Genomic DNA, 16,270 nt, shown 5'->3' with positions numbered 1-16,270 from the left:
AGTCACTCCTTCTTCAGTCAACGTACGATGACTGCTTCACGCACATATCGCTTGCTGAGCTCAATTATTCACCCACAGAATAGCAAAGGGCAATACAACAGCAAGAAGGCGGCAACCCCAATTGCGGGAAGCTTATTGTTCGATAGCCGTCAACCCCGTTGCAATCAGCTCCACTTCTCAGGGACAATGGCTCAGCACGCGCGACTGGCAGACTGAAATCCGACCTTGCAGCGATCGTGGGTGCGCCCAGGAGTGCTGAGATCGCGACGAGAATCAGGACAGGAAGATCAAAGTCCAGCGATCATTGTCATGATCGCCATGACACAACCAAAGAAGTTGCAGAAGACATAAGTTTAGCAATGAAGGGAATCTCTTTGGACGACGACGGGCCGTGCGTGAACCCGAGGTTCGTCCGCGTCGGAAACCAGTATCCTAAAATGCGCCCACAGCAGCAGCCAAGACTGGGGCTAGAATGGGATGATTTCACTGCTCCGCAACGCTGAGCGTATCCGTTGGATCCAGATCTGTAGGACAGATCGCCGCACGTTCCACACTGGCGGGGGCGATCCCTAGAGGCATATCACCGACACTCTCTGCCTGCGGAAGCCACTTTCCGGGCTCCAGCCATGCTCCCACTCCCAAGGACTCCAGCACCATGGTCTCGACGATCAATTCTCTTCGGATTTCTAGAATCATACAACGTCATCCACACAAGGACTGGCAGACGTCGGTCTTTCGGAATTACCATACATTTTCGGTATTCTAGTGTGTGAAACATTGATATTTATGCTCCTGCTCCTCAAGCCTATTTTCTTCCAGCAACAAACCCCAGAGCATTTCTTTGATACCCTCAAGCTCAACACGCTTTCTTCTTTCATACATCCTTAAAAGTTACAATCACAATGGCACCTGTCGCCGTAGCTCCTGAATCCCCGGTGTTCAACACCAAGCGTGATGGACAGGCTCTTGAGGAGCTGTCGGACGCCATCGACAATGTCAACGTCCTCAAGGACAACATGAAGAAGCAGGAGAAGGGTCTTTACGAAGAGTCCGAGTTCGACAAGAACAAGGACAAGACCAAGTTCCGTCAGTACGAAGACGCCTGCGACCGGGTCAAGAACTTCTACAAGGAACAGCACACCAAGCAAACCGTGGCCTATAATCTCAAGGCCCGCAATGAGTTCCACTCCAAGACCCGCGCTGAGATGACCATCTGGGAGGCCATGGAGAAGCTCAACACCCTCATCGACGAGTCCGACCCGGACACCAGCCTCTCCCAGATCGAGCACCTCCTGCAATCCGCCGAGGCCATCCGCCGTGACGGCAAGCCCCGCTGGATGCAGCTGACCGGTCTCATCCACGATCTGGGCAAGCTGCTCTATTTCTTCGACGCGCAGGGCCAGTGGGATGTCGTCGGTGACACCTTCCCCGTCGGCTGTGGCTTCGATGAGCGCATCATCTACGGCCGCGAGTCCTTCAAGGACAACGAGGACTTCAACCACCCCATCTACGACACCAAGTTCGGAATCTACAGCCCCGGCTGCGGTCTCGACAACGTCATGCTCTCCTGGGGCCACGACGAATACCTCTACCACGTCGTCAAGGACCAGTCCACTCTCCCGGACGAGGCCCTCGCCATGATCCGCTACCACTCGTTCTACCCCTGGCACAATGCCGGTGCGTACCACGAGCTGATGAACGACCACGACAAGGAGATGTTCAAGGCTGTCAAGGCGTTCAACCCATATGATCTGTACAGCAAGAGCGACGATGTTCCCAGCCCTGAGGAACTCAAGGTAAGCCTATTCCCTCCATTCCAACATTGGTAACATCAAGCTAACATATATTGAATAGCCATACTACCTCGACCTGATCGACGAGTACTTCCCCAACAAGGTGATCAAGTGGTAGAGAATTGATATGATGTATGATTTTGGCTGGATGATTACATATATTGCTTCTTTTTCTTCTTCTTACACCATCTTTGCTTCTTATTCCCCTTTTACCACCCTAGCATGCACGCAAGCGATGATCTACGACCTACTGCAGTCACTTTTGAATCAAAGAATGGCATTGATTCCCTGCTCCTTTTCATTTTCCAATAAGTCTCTCTATCTTCACTGTATCCTCCATCCGTACTCTGTAAACAAGCCATGAATCACACAACCCCCACACCCCGGAGGATAAACACGTGAACACAGTAAGTAGATCCGATCAAAAATGAACCCAGTCGCCGATCACCCATGATCTAAGCAGAACCAGCAAGCAAGTAAGCATCTACCCCTCCTCTACTCAACTACTAAACACCCTTAGTACTTGAGACTATCTTTAACGGCTAAGAATACTTCCTACCAAAATGATCTACAACCTGCATAACCACACGCACCACCCGAACTAATTGATTGGTTCCTGCCCATACTTCGGAAACAAGGTCCCGGAGACGGTTTCTCTCCGGGGGATATTGCCCATCTCGGTAAAAACCAACTTTGAAAGCTCTGGAACGGCGGAGCTTGCTTTTTTGGGGGAAGTGGCGGGGTAGGTAGGTAGGTACTCAGGTGTGGTGGGGTGTGGGGCTTGCAGCATTTAGCACAGCATTTAGCACTTAGTAGCATGTATGTAGTTGGTCCAATAGTTACGTTACTGAATTAGCTGGGGATAGCTAGGTTGTTGAGCTGTTGCATGTCTCGCATCTAAGTGATTCAAGCATTATGCATCGTGATGCTGTAGTGAAAGAAGTCGTGTCATCTGGGAGCAGATGAATGATGGATTTATCTTGTTTCGGAGATATTCGCGCCGGTGTTTTAGCAGTCAGAAAGTACTGGAGGTGCGTGTGGAGTGATATGGGGGTTTGTTCTGAGTAGTAGTTGGTAGTCTGGTGGGATGTATACAAAGGATTACAGCTTAGCTTAATGTAATGTGGTGAGAGGGCGTCAATTAAACAGCGATCGCGCTTTTCATAACATGATGATGAAGGAAATACTAGTCATAACAGGAATCTATCGTGTCTATCATATCTCTCTAAAGTCTTGCCTTGGGAAGACGCTGGCCCTCCTCGTCGAAGAAGATCTTCTCGCCTGTGATCAGCGATTCTTGAAGGGCAGCGCCGATGCGGACTGCCTGGACGGCGCCCTCGAGCTTCAGAGGGACGGAGGTGTTCTCGAGACAGCAGGCCGTAAATTCGTTGGCCTCGGTGACGAAGGCGTACTCGAAGCGGTCGTAGTAGTGCTGGGGGATCTCGCGACGGACACCGGTCTCGTCGAAGATGTTGACCAGGTTCAGAGCAGGCTGGGTGTTCACAGCCAGCTTACCCTTAGTACCGATGATCTCGGTGGTGTCTTCCTGACCGGCGGCCATCATGCGCGAGGCGTAGAAGTAGGCGATCTTGCCGTTGTGGAACTCCACCAGACCGACGGCGTTGTCGCGGTCGTTGTGCTTGCGCAGGTCGGGCTCAACGGCGGTGATACCCACTGCGGACACGGACTTGACCTTGCTATCTTGACCGAAGAACCACAGAGCCAGGTCGATGTCGTGGATGGAGCAGTCCACGAAGATACCACCCGAGAACTCGGCGTAGGCGACGAAGAACCCGGTGGGGTCCAGCTTGTCGCAGGTCTGACTGCGCATGACGGAGGGAGAACCAATTCCACCAGCGGACATCTTGTTGAATGCGTCACGGTAGGAGGCATCGAAGCGACGGGAGAAACCGCACATCACTTTCAGTTCGGGCTTCTTGGCTGCTGCATCGAGGACGGTTTGGGACTATCGATGAGAGACATGTTAGCTGCATTGCTAGAAGGCATTGAGGGCAAGGAAGTGGGAACATACGATCTCGACACTGGTCGACAAGGGCTTCTCGCAGAGAACGTTCTTGCCAGCCTCAATGGCCTTGATGGCTTGTTCAGCGTGCACGGCGGTCGCGGAAGCAACGACGACGGCCTCCAGGCCTTCGTGCTTCAGCATGTCCTCATAGTTCTTGTAGGCCGTGACTCCGTACGGACCAAGGTTGGCCCTGGCCCATTCCAGCTCCGACTCGTCCGGAGTGCTAACGGCGACAAGGTCTGCACGCGGAGTACGCTGCAAGAAGTTGAGAGCATGACGCTTGCCCATGCGGCCCAGACCGGCACAGCCAACCTTAAGCTTTCTGGCAGACATTGTGATGGTAAAGGAGGAGGAGAAGAGTGTAGAAGAGGAATTGGTTTAGAGAAAGGGGGTCTTGTGTAACAGTCTGTAGAAGATGTGAGGAGAATTGAGGACAATGAGAGAGGAACGACAACAGCGAGGACGTGCAATTTAACCGCACGACGAGAAGCTCCAGCAAGAGTCGGTCTAGCTCTATCGGAAGGGGATGCGGAGAAGCTGGACCTGCCAAGTATCTTCTCCTCAGGTGTCTAGTTGGCCGGGGGAATGATTCCAGATTAGCCACTAGTAGTAGGAGATCAGCCCGGGCAAGGCGCCTGGAGGGTTTGGACCCCAGTGGAGATGGCCACTGCGACCCCGGATATCATCCTCCAGAGTGGCTCCGTGGGTCGGAATACCGGTCGGAAAAGGGATTCCTGGGAAGAAGCACAGTATTCAGAATAGCAGGCATCCAGGCATCGAGGATGATAAAATAAACCAACCTCCTCATGAGGGGGATGCAGTTGGGGATGGATGCATGACTTCTCCATCGATATCCCACCCACTAATCAGTTTAGTTGATTATCACTTGCCAGTCCTTGAATTGTTGTCAGAGACACGAAAACAAAACATCCTCACCGCACAAGGATAGAACCCTTCCGCTTCTGGTAATCACCGGCGCGAGTTTCCCCCGCCGGGGTTGGGGCAGCGGGGATTGGTGCCCTTTCCGGGGAAAAGACTGGGTCTGGACCCTCAATTCAGCATCACCCGGATCTATTCGGGGAATCAATCGCGCTCAATTGATTCTGCGGGTATTCGTTTGTCACCAGATTATCTCTGGAGCTATGACTATAACGCCTTGAAGATTTTGCTACCTATCCGGCCATTGATTTCCAGTGGGGTTTAGTCTCTCTGTGCGATACCGTCGAAACAGCCTGAGTAGGTCAATTAACAGCGATATCTGGCTGACAGTTTAGCTTGAGTTCATGGCGCTTCAAATTGCGCCGACATCTCGAATATCATCCATTGTAGTGTAACGGCTATCATACCTGTCTTTCACACAGGAGATCGGGGTTCGATTCCCCGCAATGGAATCTCTTTTTGTTTTTGTTCTCTACAAGTGCATCTCTGGACTACATTCAACAGTTGCGGAGTATGCAGGCAACCACGGCGGTCTCAAGCTCGCCGTGTTGGCGATTGCACCAGTCAAAACAATTGTCGCTTGTTGGACTGCCCTGGCTTTTGCCTGTCGTCATGATAGCAAGTATGATATATACATGGGTTTTCTTTTTGGGGTGATCCAGCTGAGCGGAGGTCAGCAAATACTAGGTGGGCTATCTCTATGCCGCTTCTGCCATTTGAAATTTTGCGGTGACGGTCAAAGTAGTACCGTGACAGTATGAGTTGGTGAGAACGAGATACTAATCCTAGGAAGACTAATGGTTGCATTTCTGGCATTTGCATCAATCACGCGATACATAATTACAACTCCGCCCCTCGCTTTGCATAAAGAGAACCTATGAACAAGTGTTGAATAGAAAGGTGCACCGGAACTATAAGACTCGCTAAAAACCGAATAGATCTCAGGACTCATTCTCCGCTTTTCCCGCCTTCGACGCAGCTGCTTTTCTCGCCCTCCTCTTAGCCGCTACTTCAACTGGATCCGCAAAGCCGTCCCCCTTCAGCCACGCCAGCGCCTTCCGCACACCCTTCCCTTGCACGGCGGACGGCCTCGTCTCGAGGATAGACCCAATGAGTGCCCACGCCAGCACAATGATACATAAGTCTCCGCCCTTCCAGCCCTTCCATAATCCGCGCTTGACGCCTGTCTTCCAGGCCGAGTCCACGGCTGCCCGGAAGAAGTACATGAAGATACCACGGCTGTTTGTGAGGAAAGCGAACGGAACGCCTGCGAGCGCCCCACTAAGGAAAAACCGTTTGGCCGGAAGCGCAGAGCGTGGAAGAAGGGTATTCCAGAGACAGATGCTACCCCATGCGGAGCCAGTAGATGCAGAGAGGATGGCGGTCAAGGTGATGATCTTCTTGGAGAGTTTGTTGATGGAACTGATGGGCTCGTTCATGAGGCCCTTGATATTGCGTAGAGATAGGGCTAGAGTGACGGTGGTTAGGAAACGAGCGAGCGGTGGGACTAAGAGGAGGATGTGGTGCAGGAAAGCGGTGCTGCAGCTGGGGCTGTTTGGGTGGAGTAAGGCACACGAGAGACTGGAGATTGCTGGATGGGCAGGGCCGGTGATAGGGGAGATGGATGTGAGAGTAGATGGCAGCGTGTTTGGGCTTCCTGGGTGTAAGATAGGGGAGGCAAATGCCCTGGTAGACGCATTAGTTGGGAAGGGCCGATTGAAAAGTAGATTGCTAGTACTTACGGCCACCGTAGGTTGGCAATGTTGGCCAAGGAGTCCACCACATCTTCCTTCTCCGGCCATGGTATCTCTAAGGGCAAGGACTCGGGGCGGCCGCGCACGTAGCTCGGAGAAAGCCTCAAGATGACATTTCCAAACCACTATTCGTATAAATCAGAGTATGTACCGTGCGAAGTATAAGACAGATCAACGAACCTTGGGTGCAGTCTCGCGATCGAAGATGAAAGCATGGAAGAGTTGGGCGCATGCAATTGGCATTAGCAACCAGCTTCCGAACCATCGAGGTCGATCCTTGAACCACCCCTTCTCATCTAGCGCATTGAACAGAAACTCCAAGCTACGAGTAGCTGTGTAGATTGCTGCTGTCAGCCGCAGTTGCTTCTGTGGACACAACCCCAGCGCAAACCCCGCGATACTGGCACCAACTGCGGGCGCAAATCGAGACGTGAGTGCTCTCGAGATCCGTGGGTTGCGATCCCGGAAAGGTCGAGCATCGTCTGTACGGAGGTTGGCACGCAACTTGACGAAGAAGCGATAGAGGAAGCGGTGGAGGAGGAGAAGTAGTGACAGGGAGATGGACAGGCGGAAGTTTGGGGAGCGCGTAAAAGATGTGCGCGATGTGTTCTTTCTGTAATAGATGTCGAAAATCAGCCACGCACATGAAACGTCGCCTCATACTCTTGGTGATCGTTAATATGCGAATACATAAGAGAGAACTTACTGGGATAGGTCGCCGCGGATCCTCCCAGCCACGACGTCAACGAGCTTCAACAGGGAGCTTGACAATACAAACACGCGTAACGACGTTCGAATGGAAGCTTCATTATGCTTGTTCTTAGACCGAACTATAGCCTCGAAAGCTGAAGGCGAGGGAAGCTTGTTCTGGATGGCCGAGGGAGTGCGCTGAACGGCATAATCGTGGAGCAGCTTGTACTCCTTGGCGCTGAGGGAAATGCGGAGAGCGTTGCGAACCACCGGATGGAGGTCGGGGTTAGGCGTGGAGTCGGACGCCATGGTGCGGTAAAATTTAACGGGTCATACGCGTGGGTCTCGACGATGGACTAAGCTCACATCATGAGAGACAGGGGATGGAAAGATAGAAAGCAAGGGACCGAGTGTGAGAAAAGGAGGGAATTAAGCTCCAGCGTTTCGGGGATTTGCAGCTGACCGTCCTGCGCGCCCGTGACCTCGGCTATTTCGCGCAATCACCTGAAAATGGGCTCTCGAGTCAGGTTATACTAAGATATACTTCAATTTTGTCAGAACTGCACTGTGCTGGTTTCATTACGAAATATTGGTAAAGTCAAATTCACTGTCTATATCACAAACTGTTCCATGCCATGTTGCCGTTGCAAGATGTAGAAAGCAATAGTATCACCATAAAAGGCCCTTGATAATCCATGCGTCCCCATCGTGGGTACATGACAAACACGGTACCTGGGTGAGAATGATAAGGGAATAATGCTACATAGAAAGTAAGAACGGAAATTGTAAAAGACATGATCGAGAAGCTGAAAAGGTGGGAACGATGAATGATGCCATGCAAAATCCGTTGCCATGATTTGCGCCACAATAAGACCCTAGAAAAACACGAACGGCGCTACAAGAATCACCAGAAACTGCACCATCCAATCCAATGCTGACAGATGTTCTCGACACTGGTGGCTTGCGCAAGAAGCTTGTCCACCTGGTCGCTGACGTTGAGTTCCTCACTCGGCTTGAAGTCTCTTCCTGTCAGCTTCTCCTTGACACGGGCAAGCACCTGGAGCGCTCGCGCGTTCTGCGCCTCTCTAGCTTCGTTGGGAATGCCCTCTTGTGCATCCAAGATACCGCCCTCAAGAATGGAAGGCCGGCGGTGACGAGAGAAGTTGCTGGGCTGTACCCCATGGTCGATGTTAATGTTAGAGACGACTGATTGACGGCGCTCGGCAGAGAATGGCATTCGATCTGGGGACTCGCGGATGCCCAAACGCCAGTTGATCAATGGATCGTGAATGAACTAAATCATCAAACATTAGCATGACTTCATCCATGGGATACAATATGTGCTTACCGCTTCCAAAACAGCCATCAGAGAATCCTTGTTCTCTCTCAAGACACGCATGACAGCCTCACAAGTGATGCGGTAACTTCCTTCGATGTTGCTGACTTCCATGGCAAATGTCAACATACGAGTCAATCGGAAAGGTACCCTCTCAGGATACTTCTCGCGGTGCATCGCCACCTCGAAGCAGTCACCGAAGTCGATATGGACCACTTTGCCTGTAACCCGATCCAGAAGCAGATTGGATGGGTGACGATCGCCAAGGCCAAGGATGTAACCAACCATGGACATGACACCAAGGGAACGCGTGTAGTTCGTGCGGCGCTCCAGCCAGGCCTCCGAGCTACTACTCTTGAGCCATAGAACGCGATAGAGGTCCTTTCCAGTGGTATTGTCCATGGCATAGCCGAACACCTCCACCTTCTGCATGAGTGTAAGATTATCATAATCCGGCGCCATCTGCAGCATAATGCGGTGTTCAATGTTCAGCAGGATACGTCGACTCTCTCGGTATTCCTTGATCAAGGCATGTAATGTGTCACTATTGGAAACCCATCCAAGGATACCAGAGCTCTGTGATAGCGGGATTGCAGGGAACCGTTGCACAGACAGATGCCGTTTGAAACTCTCTCCATCGTTATCAAGGAGTGTGTTGACCAGGCCGAAGAGTTGCATGACACGTTCATCTTGCCGGATGTCTTCGTGTCCCTTGACACAATACATGTACGAGTTTCCGTCACTGCCCTTCAATGTCATCCTGCGTGGTCTCTTCTTGGTTTGTAGTACGTGTAATATGGGATCGAAGCTGAGGATGCGAATGATGGGCCTGCCACTTTGGTATGTACCAGGAACGGCAAGGTCAAGGTCATTACAATCCTTGAGCTTGGGTGAGACGTATTTCAAATCGAGCGTGGAGAGCTGCGGCAGCTGCCGGCTGATCTTGCGGAATACTGTGTAGTAAAGATCCCATGCTTGGTTCAAATCACCAATTTCTTCAGTCTCCCGATAGAGCATACAGTAGTGCTTAGCCTCTGCAAGATCGCGACCAAAGGCCTGAGCGAATGACACCTCGCGCAACGTCTCGGCACCCTTATCGAGCATCTCATGCAGGGGCGCTAGAGTTGCAAACATGCCTTCCACATTGTGATCGCCAAAGTAGAGTCGAGAGGCTTCTTCTAGACCTTCATGCCAAAGCTCGTGCCACAGGACCGCGACTCGAATCAGCTCATGACTCACAACATCAGCTTGTTCCACGAGCTTCGCACTGTGCTGCCGCATGCTGTCCATAATGTTGCTAGCGGATTGTGATCGCCGAGCGACATTAGACTTCATTGCAACGGTCAATGGGTACACCAAAGCCTGAGGATGCACTTTGCCAACTTCAGCCAGCAGGCGATGAACAGCACTCCGCACTCGGATGTTAGGTTGATTGATCCGAGCTATCAGCTGTGGAGTGACAGCAAGCCAGGTATCAATGTTCACTGCCGTAAAGCCCTCTGCTACAACACTGTTCACTTCTTGATCACCACCGTGAGTGAACCAGAGTGTCAGCAACCGCAATGTATCCTGCAAAGATGAGGTCGACGACAATGAAATAGACCTGAGGAAGCCGCGAAGTGCAGGTATTACATGCTCCGTCACGATGTGTCCGGGGACCATGGCCATTGTCGTGCCATCCCTGCTGGCTTGGCTAGCAATCGTCGTAACAACTTCGAAGTTGGCCAAAGCCCACGAATGCCATGCTTTGTATGAATCACGGTTGTATTTGGTCGCAGCGGCGTACGCATTGAGAACTTCACGAACGTGCTCTGGTCTCCAATCACCTCGTTGCAACGTTGTCTGCCATTCTCCCTGGCGGAGGTAGCTCTTTGCTAGTAGCCTTCTGAACTTAGCAACATCGCCAATGCGTTCTCGCAGCCCCATGGCATCCGCATGGTTGGCATCCGCGATACCATTGACGCCGTTCACGCCATTGACTCCGTTTATTCCATTATGATCCGCCTGCGATAACATGAGAGCATTGAACCGGGTAAGGTCTTCTGTCAGACCTGAAGTGAACTCCTTCAACATTTGAAGGGCTTCGCGTTGACGTCCGGTGGCCCAGTTGAACTTCAATCGGGCATAAGTAACTTCTGGGGGAGCAATTGCCCTCGTGCCGTTGCTGTCGGAAACCACGGTCTCCAGTGAGGCGAGCGACCGCTCGGCGAGTCCCATGCGGTTGGATTTGCGACAGAGATTAGCGAATTTGATCCACATGTCGAGGTTCTCGCGAGGAGAGGTGACAAGCGCCCTGACCTTGAGCATGCGCTGCCATACCTCTACATTTTGTTGACAGCCGAGTAGTCGCTTGTTCCATGTCTGGCGCATCGAATCCTGTTTCTCAGGATCGCCAATATTCTGTTTGTACGTAATGATCTCCTCAAGCTCAGCAAGCATTTGAACACGCACAACAACATTGTAGGCACGGTTGTATGACTCTCCCAGGAGTGCTGAAAGCTCGGTATCCAATCCATTGCGAGCCTTTTCAATATACATCGTTGCTTCGTCAAACTGATTCCGGTGAATAGCAAGGATGGCACCGAAAAAGGACCGATCTGGCGACTGCTCCTTCATTACGCCAAGATAGGAATCCATTAATTCCCACTGGCCCCGACCCCAGGCAGCCGCTGCAGCTAGAGGTGCAATGGCTCTGCGATGTTCGAGAGATGCCTGGTTCCACTTTTCCTGAGCGAGGTCGGAGAGCACCTTCCACTCACCGAGAGCGTGAAGACAGCGCATCTTGCCCATCGTGACCCCAAAGGAATCTGGGTCTATCTTCTCACGTCGTTTGTACGCAGCAAGAGCCTCCTCCCACCGTTGAAGTTTCTCAAACCATGTCTCTTTGAGCTCCACATCCCGGTAAGCCTGTGCTTTTCGCAAGATACCAATAGCAGCATCAGATTGCTGGAGCTGATTATTGATAGTGATTAAAGCCTCCACTGCCCCCGAGTTTTGGTCTTGCTCAAACTCAAGTTCCTTGTAATGCAGGGCCTTCGCAAACGCGTGGCATTTAGCAGCGTACTTGCCTAAAGTGCGAATATCGATGGGAAGGGCCTTGTCGTCATGCTCCATGAACTCCGCTAGGTTGAGAAGAACCTGTAGAATTTCGGGAGGAATATTAGGTGAGGTAAGGGCCTTCTCGATCGACCTAACCAGCTCTTCTTGATATTGGTCATACAACTCAGTCCAGCAGGAAACAAACGCCGCGTTGAAGAGATCCCTCGCTAGGGGCTGATAAATACCAGCCAAACTCGCGCATGCTCGAAGAGCGGGAGAAGGTGATTCTTTCAGCAATTCAACGCTAAATCGTCGAATCCACTCTTGCCAGTCTTCACGAGTAGACTTTTGCGAGGCGTCCCAGGCATTCTTCAAGTGCTGCTGATTGACAACCATCTTCTTTTGTCCAATCTCGGCATAATTGGCGTCATCCGCGAGTGCCGCGTAATTTTCATCGGGATTGAGGTCTTGTGGGAGCGGATCACCCTTTTGTAGCTTCGTCACCAAGATTTGGTAGTTGACATGATTGATCTGGTTATACTTTAGGACCTTATTCAGCAGATGAATGTAGTGATTGAAGTCCTGGCCCAGCTGGAAGATGAGCGCGCAGATACAGTCCATAGCAGCTTGTCGCAGCACGCGGTCGGTGCCTGCGACAACCCGAGACAGAGAATGGACCATCAATGATGCGAAGTCCGAGACGTTCACCTGCCGTGAAAGTTTGGTGAGGGTCTCGATCGCAGACTTTCGAATACTCTGAGGGTTTTGGGTCCTGTCAAAAAGACGCACGATAGAGGGAACAATCAGGTGCATATATTCCTCTCCGCTCGTACCGAATATCAAGAATGTGTGGAGGATCTTCTCCGAAGGTTGACGGCGCATCGTGGTGTCCTTCTCAAGCGTGTCAAGCATCGGAGGGATTAGGCCTGCAAGGTATTTCTTGAATTCACCTTCCAAGGACTTGGCGATCGCTTCCACGAGTGAGAGTATTGTAGCCTGAACTTGGTAAGATGCTTCCCAGAATTCGCGGACGACTTCAATGATCTCCGGCAAAAAGGCTCGTATGTGTTGCCGCACGATATTGACCAGAATCGCCATCTGATTGAAGTACGATTCAAGGCGGCCTGGGGGTGATCCTCTGATGACCGATATAAAACCTGGTATTATCTGTCCAAGGAACGGTACGCATTTCAGACCAAGTGTCTTGAAGATCGTCACAATGGCATCAATGACTGCAGAGTGATACTGCGCGAGAGACGATTCACGCAAGATGTTTTGCATAAGCGTGTTTATGACAACCGTAGGGTAGTACTCCTCGCTGGACGGCGTGAGACCTTGCATGATAAGAGCGACATCTGATACAGTCTGCACTTCATTGATGTGATGAACTACTGGCGCAGTCTCGCTGATCTGCTGGTATTTGTACGGGTCCAAGGCTCCAAGAATACCCAGCAACTTGATTGTCTCCTTACGCAGAGACCCGGTTTGCTCGGTCTTGATGATGTTAATGAGGACTGCGAGTAGATGAGAATATTCGAGGTACGGGTCAATAACGTAGCCGGAGTTGCTGGCCAGCTGGCCCAGTGTCTTCAAAGCCGCCTCGCGCTTGGAATGAGAAGAGAGATCCTGTAGCGCATCCAGGATAATCGGCATAAGCTGCGGCAGGTAGGTTTTCATTTCACTGCCACCCACGTTTGCAAGTTCACCAACGGCCCTCAATGTAGTGGAAGCAACACCAGGATTGGCATCAGTTGCCTTAGGTAGCAGTGTGGTCACCATAGGATCAACATAGGACCGGATCAGTTTCGTCGCATTCGAAACAAACAGGCTGATCAACTGAGCACTCTCTTCCTTTTGGCGTGCAGTGCTGGCGAAACCGAGACTCGTCAGAAGGTTGACAAGCAACTTCCGCAACGGTGGGAAGACGTAGGCAGGGTTGACACTGGAAAGACGACCTATGATACAGATTGCAGCCTCCCTGACGGGGAACACTTCATCATTGACGGCCAGGAATAGACAGCGGATGTTCTCCGGTCTAGCGAGGTGCCGATCAAATTTCCTATCCAGGGACCACAGGACAGTACGTCGAATGTCAGGGTCTGGATCTCCAACACCGACAGTCAAAAGCTTGTCAATTACCTCGCTCACGACCTGGATCGAATGACTGCTTGTCTGGTTTATGATAGGGTCATGAACAAACAGCTGACAGCAGGTGAGTGCTGAAGCTTTCCGAATTTCAGGGTTGTCATTCTCAACGTAGTTGATCGCCACGTCACGCACGAATTCGTTGAGAATATGACCAGAAAAGTCAAAACTGCCTAGCGTGTGCAATGCAAGGGCGATTTCCGTGTCAGAGTGTAGTTCTTGAGGGGCGAAATCCCTTGCGAATGAGGGCATTGGAGGTAACCTGCTCTCTGGGCATCCCAAGGGCCTGAAGGGGGTGCCATAGAGAATCAAGCTTAGCATATCCAATAATTTCTCTTGAATTATGGGCTTTATTGGCGGGATGTAGTGAGCCATGTCGACCAGCGCTTGTGTTAGGGACTCGCTAAGCCCGCAGGCGAAGATGGGATCGAGTAATGCTTCCATGTACTTGCTGAGCGCCTGGCCTACAGCCAAAGACAGCATGCTGATACACTCGAACATTGGCGCTTCTTGAACGGCAGCTCGATTTCTCCTTCGATACATTAGCTATACCGCACATGAGTACACTGGAGCTTGGGGGCTTACGCTTTCATTGCAAGACCTTCCCTGATATAGACGATGATGCCATCGAGATATTGTGCGATGGCGACCCCAACGGCATTCGCAATCTTTCCTATAGCGATGAACGCAGCATTTCGTTCTTTATCCCGTTTGAGTTGGGCCTGGAGGTATATCATGAATCTGTGAAGGTAGGTCTCTGTGAAGTCAAGGGGGGCGTAGGAGGCGAGAATCGGGATTGTCTGAACAACCTGAGTGCGGATCTTCGGATCACGATGATCCTTGAGACGGAGAACGATCTCACAAGCATTTCGATAGTGCTCATTCATGAACATGGCGCCCTTTAGGAGAAGCTCCTTGAGAACCAGGAGCGAGCCATGTATCCAATCCACATTGCTTGATTTGAGACCTAAAAGCGCTTCCTCGTATACCCTTGAGAACCATAACTGCCGAACCTGCAAATCTCTAGCAGCGATTATATCAAAGCATTCGCTGACAGCATTAGCCGCAGCTTCCCGTATGAGAACCTTGGGATCCCTCAAAGCGACCCAAATCAGCTCGAAGATCTGGGGAACGAAGCCGTAAAGAAGCGTGGGTGAGCCTTTCGCGAGCTCCCGGATGACGAGCACGGCAGCGAATCGTCGGCTTTCTTGTCTTTCTGACTGAAGGGCCTCTAAAGCAGATTGTATTTCACTCTCCACCAGCTCCGCAGTCAGAGCCCCGCCCGGTTTAGCCAAACGGCCAAGAGCCGCAGCCGCATAAACCAATACTGCATTGTCGTTGCTGCGAAGAGCATTGCGCAAGTAACTGGCGAATCGAGTGGTCTTCTGCGCGGCGTCCACTCCTTCAAAGTCTATCAGACGATCAAGAGCCAACAGGCCACCGATCTTCTCGTGTGCGTCATTTCCGGTAACTACCAGTTGTGCTATGCGCTGGCTGACCGCGTTAAAGAACTCCAAAAACTTCTCGGGGGACCAATCTAAGATGAAGAGCCAAAATTAGCGCTAGTCAGTGTCTGATACGAAGCGATGACATACCTCGAGAGATAGCGAGAACGTTGTCGTAAAGCTCGTAAGCAGCTCGCACCCGTGTCTCCTCATTCTTCGACTTCAACTCGGCGAAGAGCCGATGAGTTACGTCCGTAATAGGACCTGCTTGCGCCATTTTTGCGAACCACACCCCAGGGTGGACATTTGAAGTCAACCTCTAGGGCATGTATGATGGCACAAAGGGAGCATGGGCGAAAGAGCCGTTGATGGGCGGCGTTGGAGTGATGCGGGAGGTGAGGTCGAGGGCGTTCGGAAATCGTGCACGGACCAGGCGCTTCTGGCCTGGGGCATCTGCGGTGGGTTACATGGGGCAGCCTAAGGTGTTTGCGACTGATCTTACCCTTACATTCACCGTCTTTGGAGGGATTATTATGATGCCTATAGAAGTCCGTTAATTGGCTACTCAAATATGCTCGGCTACCTGATTAGTATTTCATTATCCCTAGGACTAGGCATCTCTGAAGCCAGTGCGACCCGAGCGCAAGTACAGCCTCGTTTACATTCTTATTTCGCCGAAGGAGGTGCCCTGAATCAATCCTTGCTTGACTGTCGGTCTTCTGATGCCCAATTTCAATGCTTTAGATGTCATGGGACTGTTTGACGGTGAGGTAATGCAGATCATAAGCCACATGCACACCCTATAGTTATTGAGGGACTACGGAATCTGGGGCGCCGGGGCTTCCTGGCTTCGGCATGATTGAACTCTTTCGTACAAGCGTAAGCAGGTAATTAAATAGTTGCCTGCGCGCAAAGAGCGACAAAAGTACCATTATGTACGCGGTGTCTGACAAAATAACTTAGAGTCTCTTCCAAATGATGTAAAAGACTTTGCCCTGGAAAATGATATCTTGCGGTCTGTGCCTGAATATTATATAGGCCGAAGATCGAAAATTGAGGGTGTACTACGTATATGCGCTTTAGTGTAAACAAGGACATATGTA

At 51.4% G+C, this 16,270-nt stretch overlaps 5 protein-coding genes and 1 non-coding gene across 6 annotated transcripts; 2 read left to right on the top strand and 4 right to left on the bottom strand.

Moving 5' to 3' along the window:
• Positions 1-365: 365 nt before the first annotated feature.
• BO79DRAFT_6441 (uncharacterized protein) lies at positions 366-799 on the bottom strand. Its single transcript, XM_025689542.1, has one exon. It carries the CDS (start codon positions 694-696, stop codon positions 484-486), a length of 213 nt encoding a protein of 70 aa, XP_025541523.1. The 5' UTR covers positions 697-799; the 3' UTR covers positions 366-483.
• Positions 734-2,066, top strand: BO79DRAFT_192401 (inositol oxygenase). The gene is made up of 2 exons (XM_025680892.1): positions 734-1,796; positions 1,855-2,066. The coding sequence occupies exons 1-2, from the start codon at positions 903-905 to the stop codon at positions 1,909-1,911; spliced, it is 951 nt and encodes a 316-aa protein (XP_025541522.1). The 5' UTR covers positions 734-902; the 3' UTR covers positions 1,912-2,066.
• Positions 2,067-2,989: 923 nt separating this feature from the next.
• On the bottom strand, positions 2,990-4,241 carry BO79DRAFT_170651 (putative NAD binding Rossmann fold oxidoreductase). The gene is made up of 2 exons (XM_025679536.1): positions 3,826-4,241; positions 2,990-3,759 (listed from the first exon to the last, which is right to left on the bottom strand). Exons 1-2 carry the CDS (start codon positions 4,150-4,152, stop codon positions 3,019-3,021), a joined length of 1,068 nt encoding a protein of 355 aa, XP_025541521.1. The 5' UTR covers positions 4,153-4,241; the 3' UTR covers positions 2,990-3,018.
• Positions 4,242-5,138: 897 nt separating this feature from the next.
• On the top strand, positions 5,139-5,210 carry BO79DRAFT_t87. The gene has a single exon. It is a non-coding gene; the product is annotated as a tRNA-Glu (tRNA).
• A 357-nt stretch (positions 5,211-5,567) lies between these two features.
• On the bottom strand, positions 5,568-7,604 carry BO79DRAFT_236785 (uncharacterized protein). Its single transcript, XM_025684620.1, has 4 exons — positions 7,219-7,604; positions 6,693-7,125; positions 6,501-6,637; positions 5,568-6,444 (listed from the first exon to the last, which is right to left on the bottom strand). Exons 1-4 carry the CDS (start codon positions 7,509-7,511, stop codon positions 5,700-5,702), a joined length of 1,608 nt encoding a protein of 535 aa, XP_025541520.1. The 5' UTR covers positions 7,512-7,604; the 3' UTR covers positions 5,568-5,699.
• Positions 7,605-7,793: 189 nt separating this feature from the next.
• Positions 7,794-15,523, bottom strand: tor (putative TOR pathway phosphatidylinositol 3-kinase TorA). The gene is made up of 4 exons (XM_025688482.1): positions 15,318-15,523; positions 14,308-15,259; positions 8,551-14,254; positions 7,794-8,496 (listed from the first exon to the last, which is right to left on the bottom strand). The coding sequence occupies exons 1-4, from the start codon at positions 15,442-15,444 to the stop codon at positions 8,107-8,109; spliced, it is 7,173 nt and encodes a 2,390-aa protein (XP_025541519.1). The 5' UTR covers positions 15,445-15,523; the 3' UTR covers positions 7,794-8,106.
• Between the last annotated feature and the right edge of the window lie 747 nt (positions 15,524-16,270).

This window comes from Aspergillus costaricaensis (genome assembly GCF_003184835.1).
Source record: "Aspergillus costaricaensis CBS 115574 unplaced genomic scaffold BO79scaffold_10, whole genome shotgun sequence".
Lineage (NCBI taxonomy): Eukaryota > Fungi > Ascomycota > Eurotiomycetes > Eurotiales > Aspergillaceae > Aspergillus > Aspergillus costaricensis.
This window is presented reverse-complemented; position numbering and strand designations above follow the sequence as displayed.

Bases quoted from the DNA above. Each gene is read 5' to 3' on its own strand.
- BO79DRAFT_6441 (XM_025689542.1), bottom strand. From the start codon at position 696: ATGATTCTAGAAATCCGAAGAGAATTGATCGTCGAGACCATGGTGCTG.
- BO79DRAFT_192401 (XM_025680892.1), top strand. From the start codon at position 903: ATGGCACCTGTCGCCGTAGCTCCTGAATCCCCGGTGTTCAACACCAAG. The intron at 1,797-1,854 runs GTAAGCCTATTC...TATATTGAATAG, and splicing joins CCAGCCCTGAGGAACTCAAG to CCATACTACCTCGACCTGAT.
- BO79DRAFT_170651 (XM_025679536.1), bottom strand. From the start codon at position 4,152: ATGTCTGCCAGAAAGCTTAAGGTTGGCTGTGCCGGTCTGGGCCGCATG. The intron at 3,760-3,825 runs GTATGTTCCCAC...TCTCATCGATAG, and splicing joins TGTCGACCAGTGTCGAGATC to TCCCAAACCGTCCTCGATGC.
- BO79DRAFT_236785 (XM_025684620.1), bottom strand. From the start codon at position 7,511: ATGGCGTCCGACTCCACGCCTAACCCCGACCTCCATCCGGTGGTTCGC. The intron at 7,126-7,218 runs GTAAGTTCTCTC...CATCTATTACAG, and splicing joins ATCCGCGGCGACCTATCCCA to AAAGAACACATCGCGCACAT. The intron at 6,638-6,692 runs GTTCGTTGATCT...TTATACGAATAG, and splicing joins ATCGCGAGACTGCACCCAAG to TGGTTTGGAAATGTCATCTT.
- tor (XM_025688482.1), bottom strand. From the start codon at position 15,444: ATGGCGCAAGCAGGTCCTATTACGGACGTAACTCATCGGCTCTTCGCC. The intron at 15,260-15,317 runs GTATGTCATCGC...TCTTCATCTTAG, and splicing joins CGTTCTCGCTATCTCTCGAG to ATTGGTCCCCCGAGAAGTTT. The intron at 8,497-8,550 runs GTAAGCACATAT...TTGATGATTTAG, and splicing joins TGATGGCTGTTTTGGAAGCG to TTCATTCACGATCCATTGAT.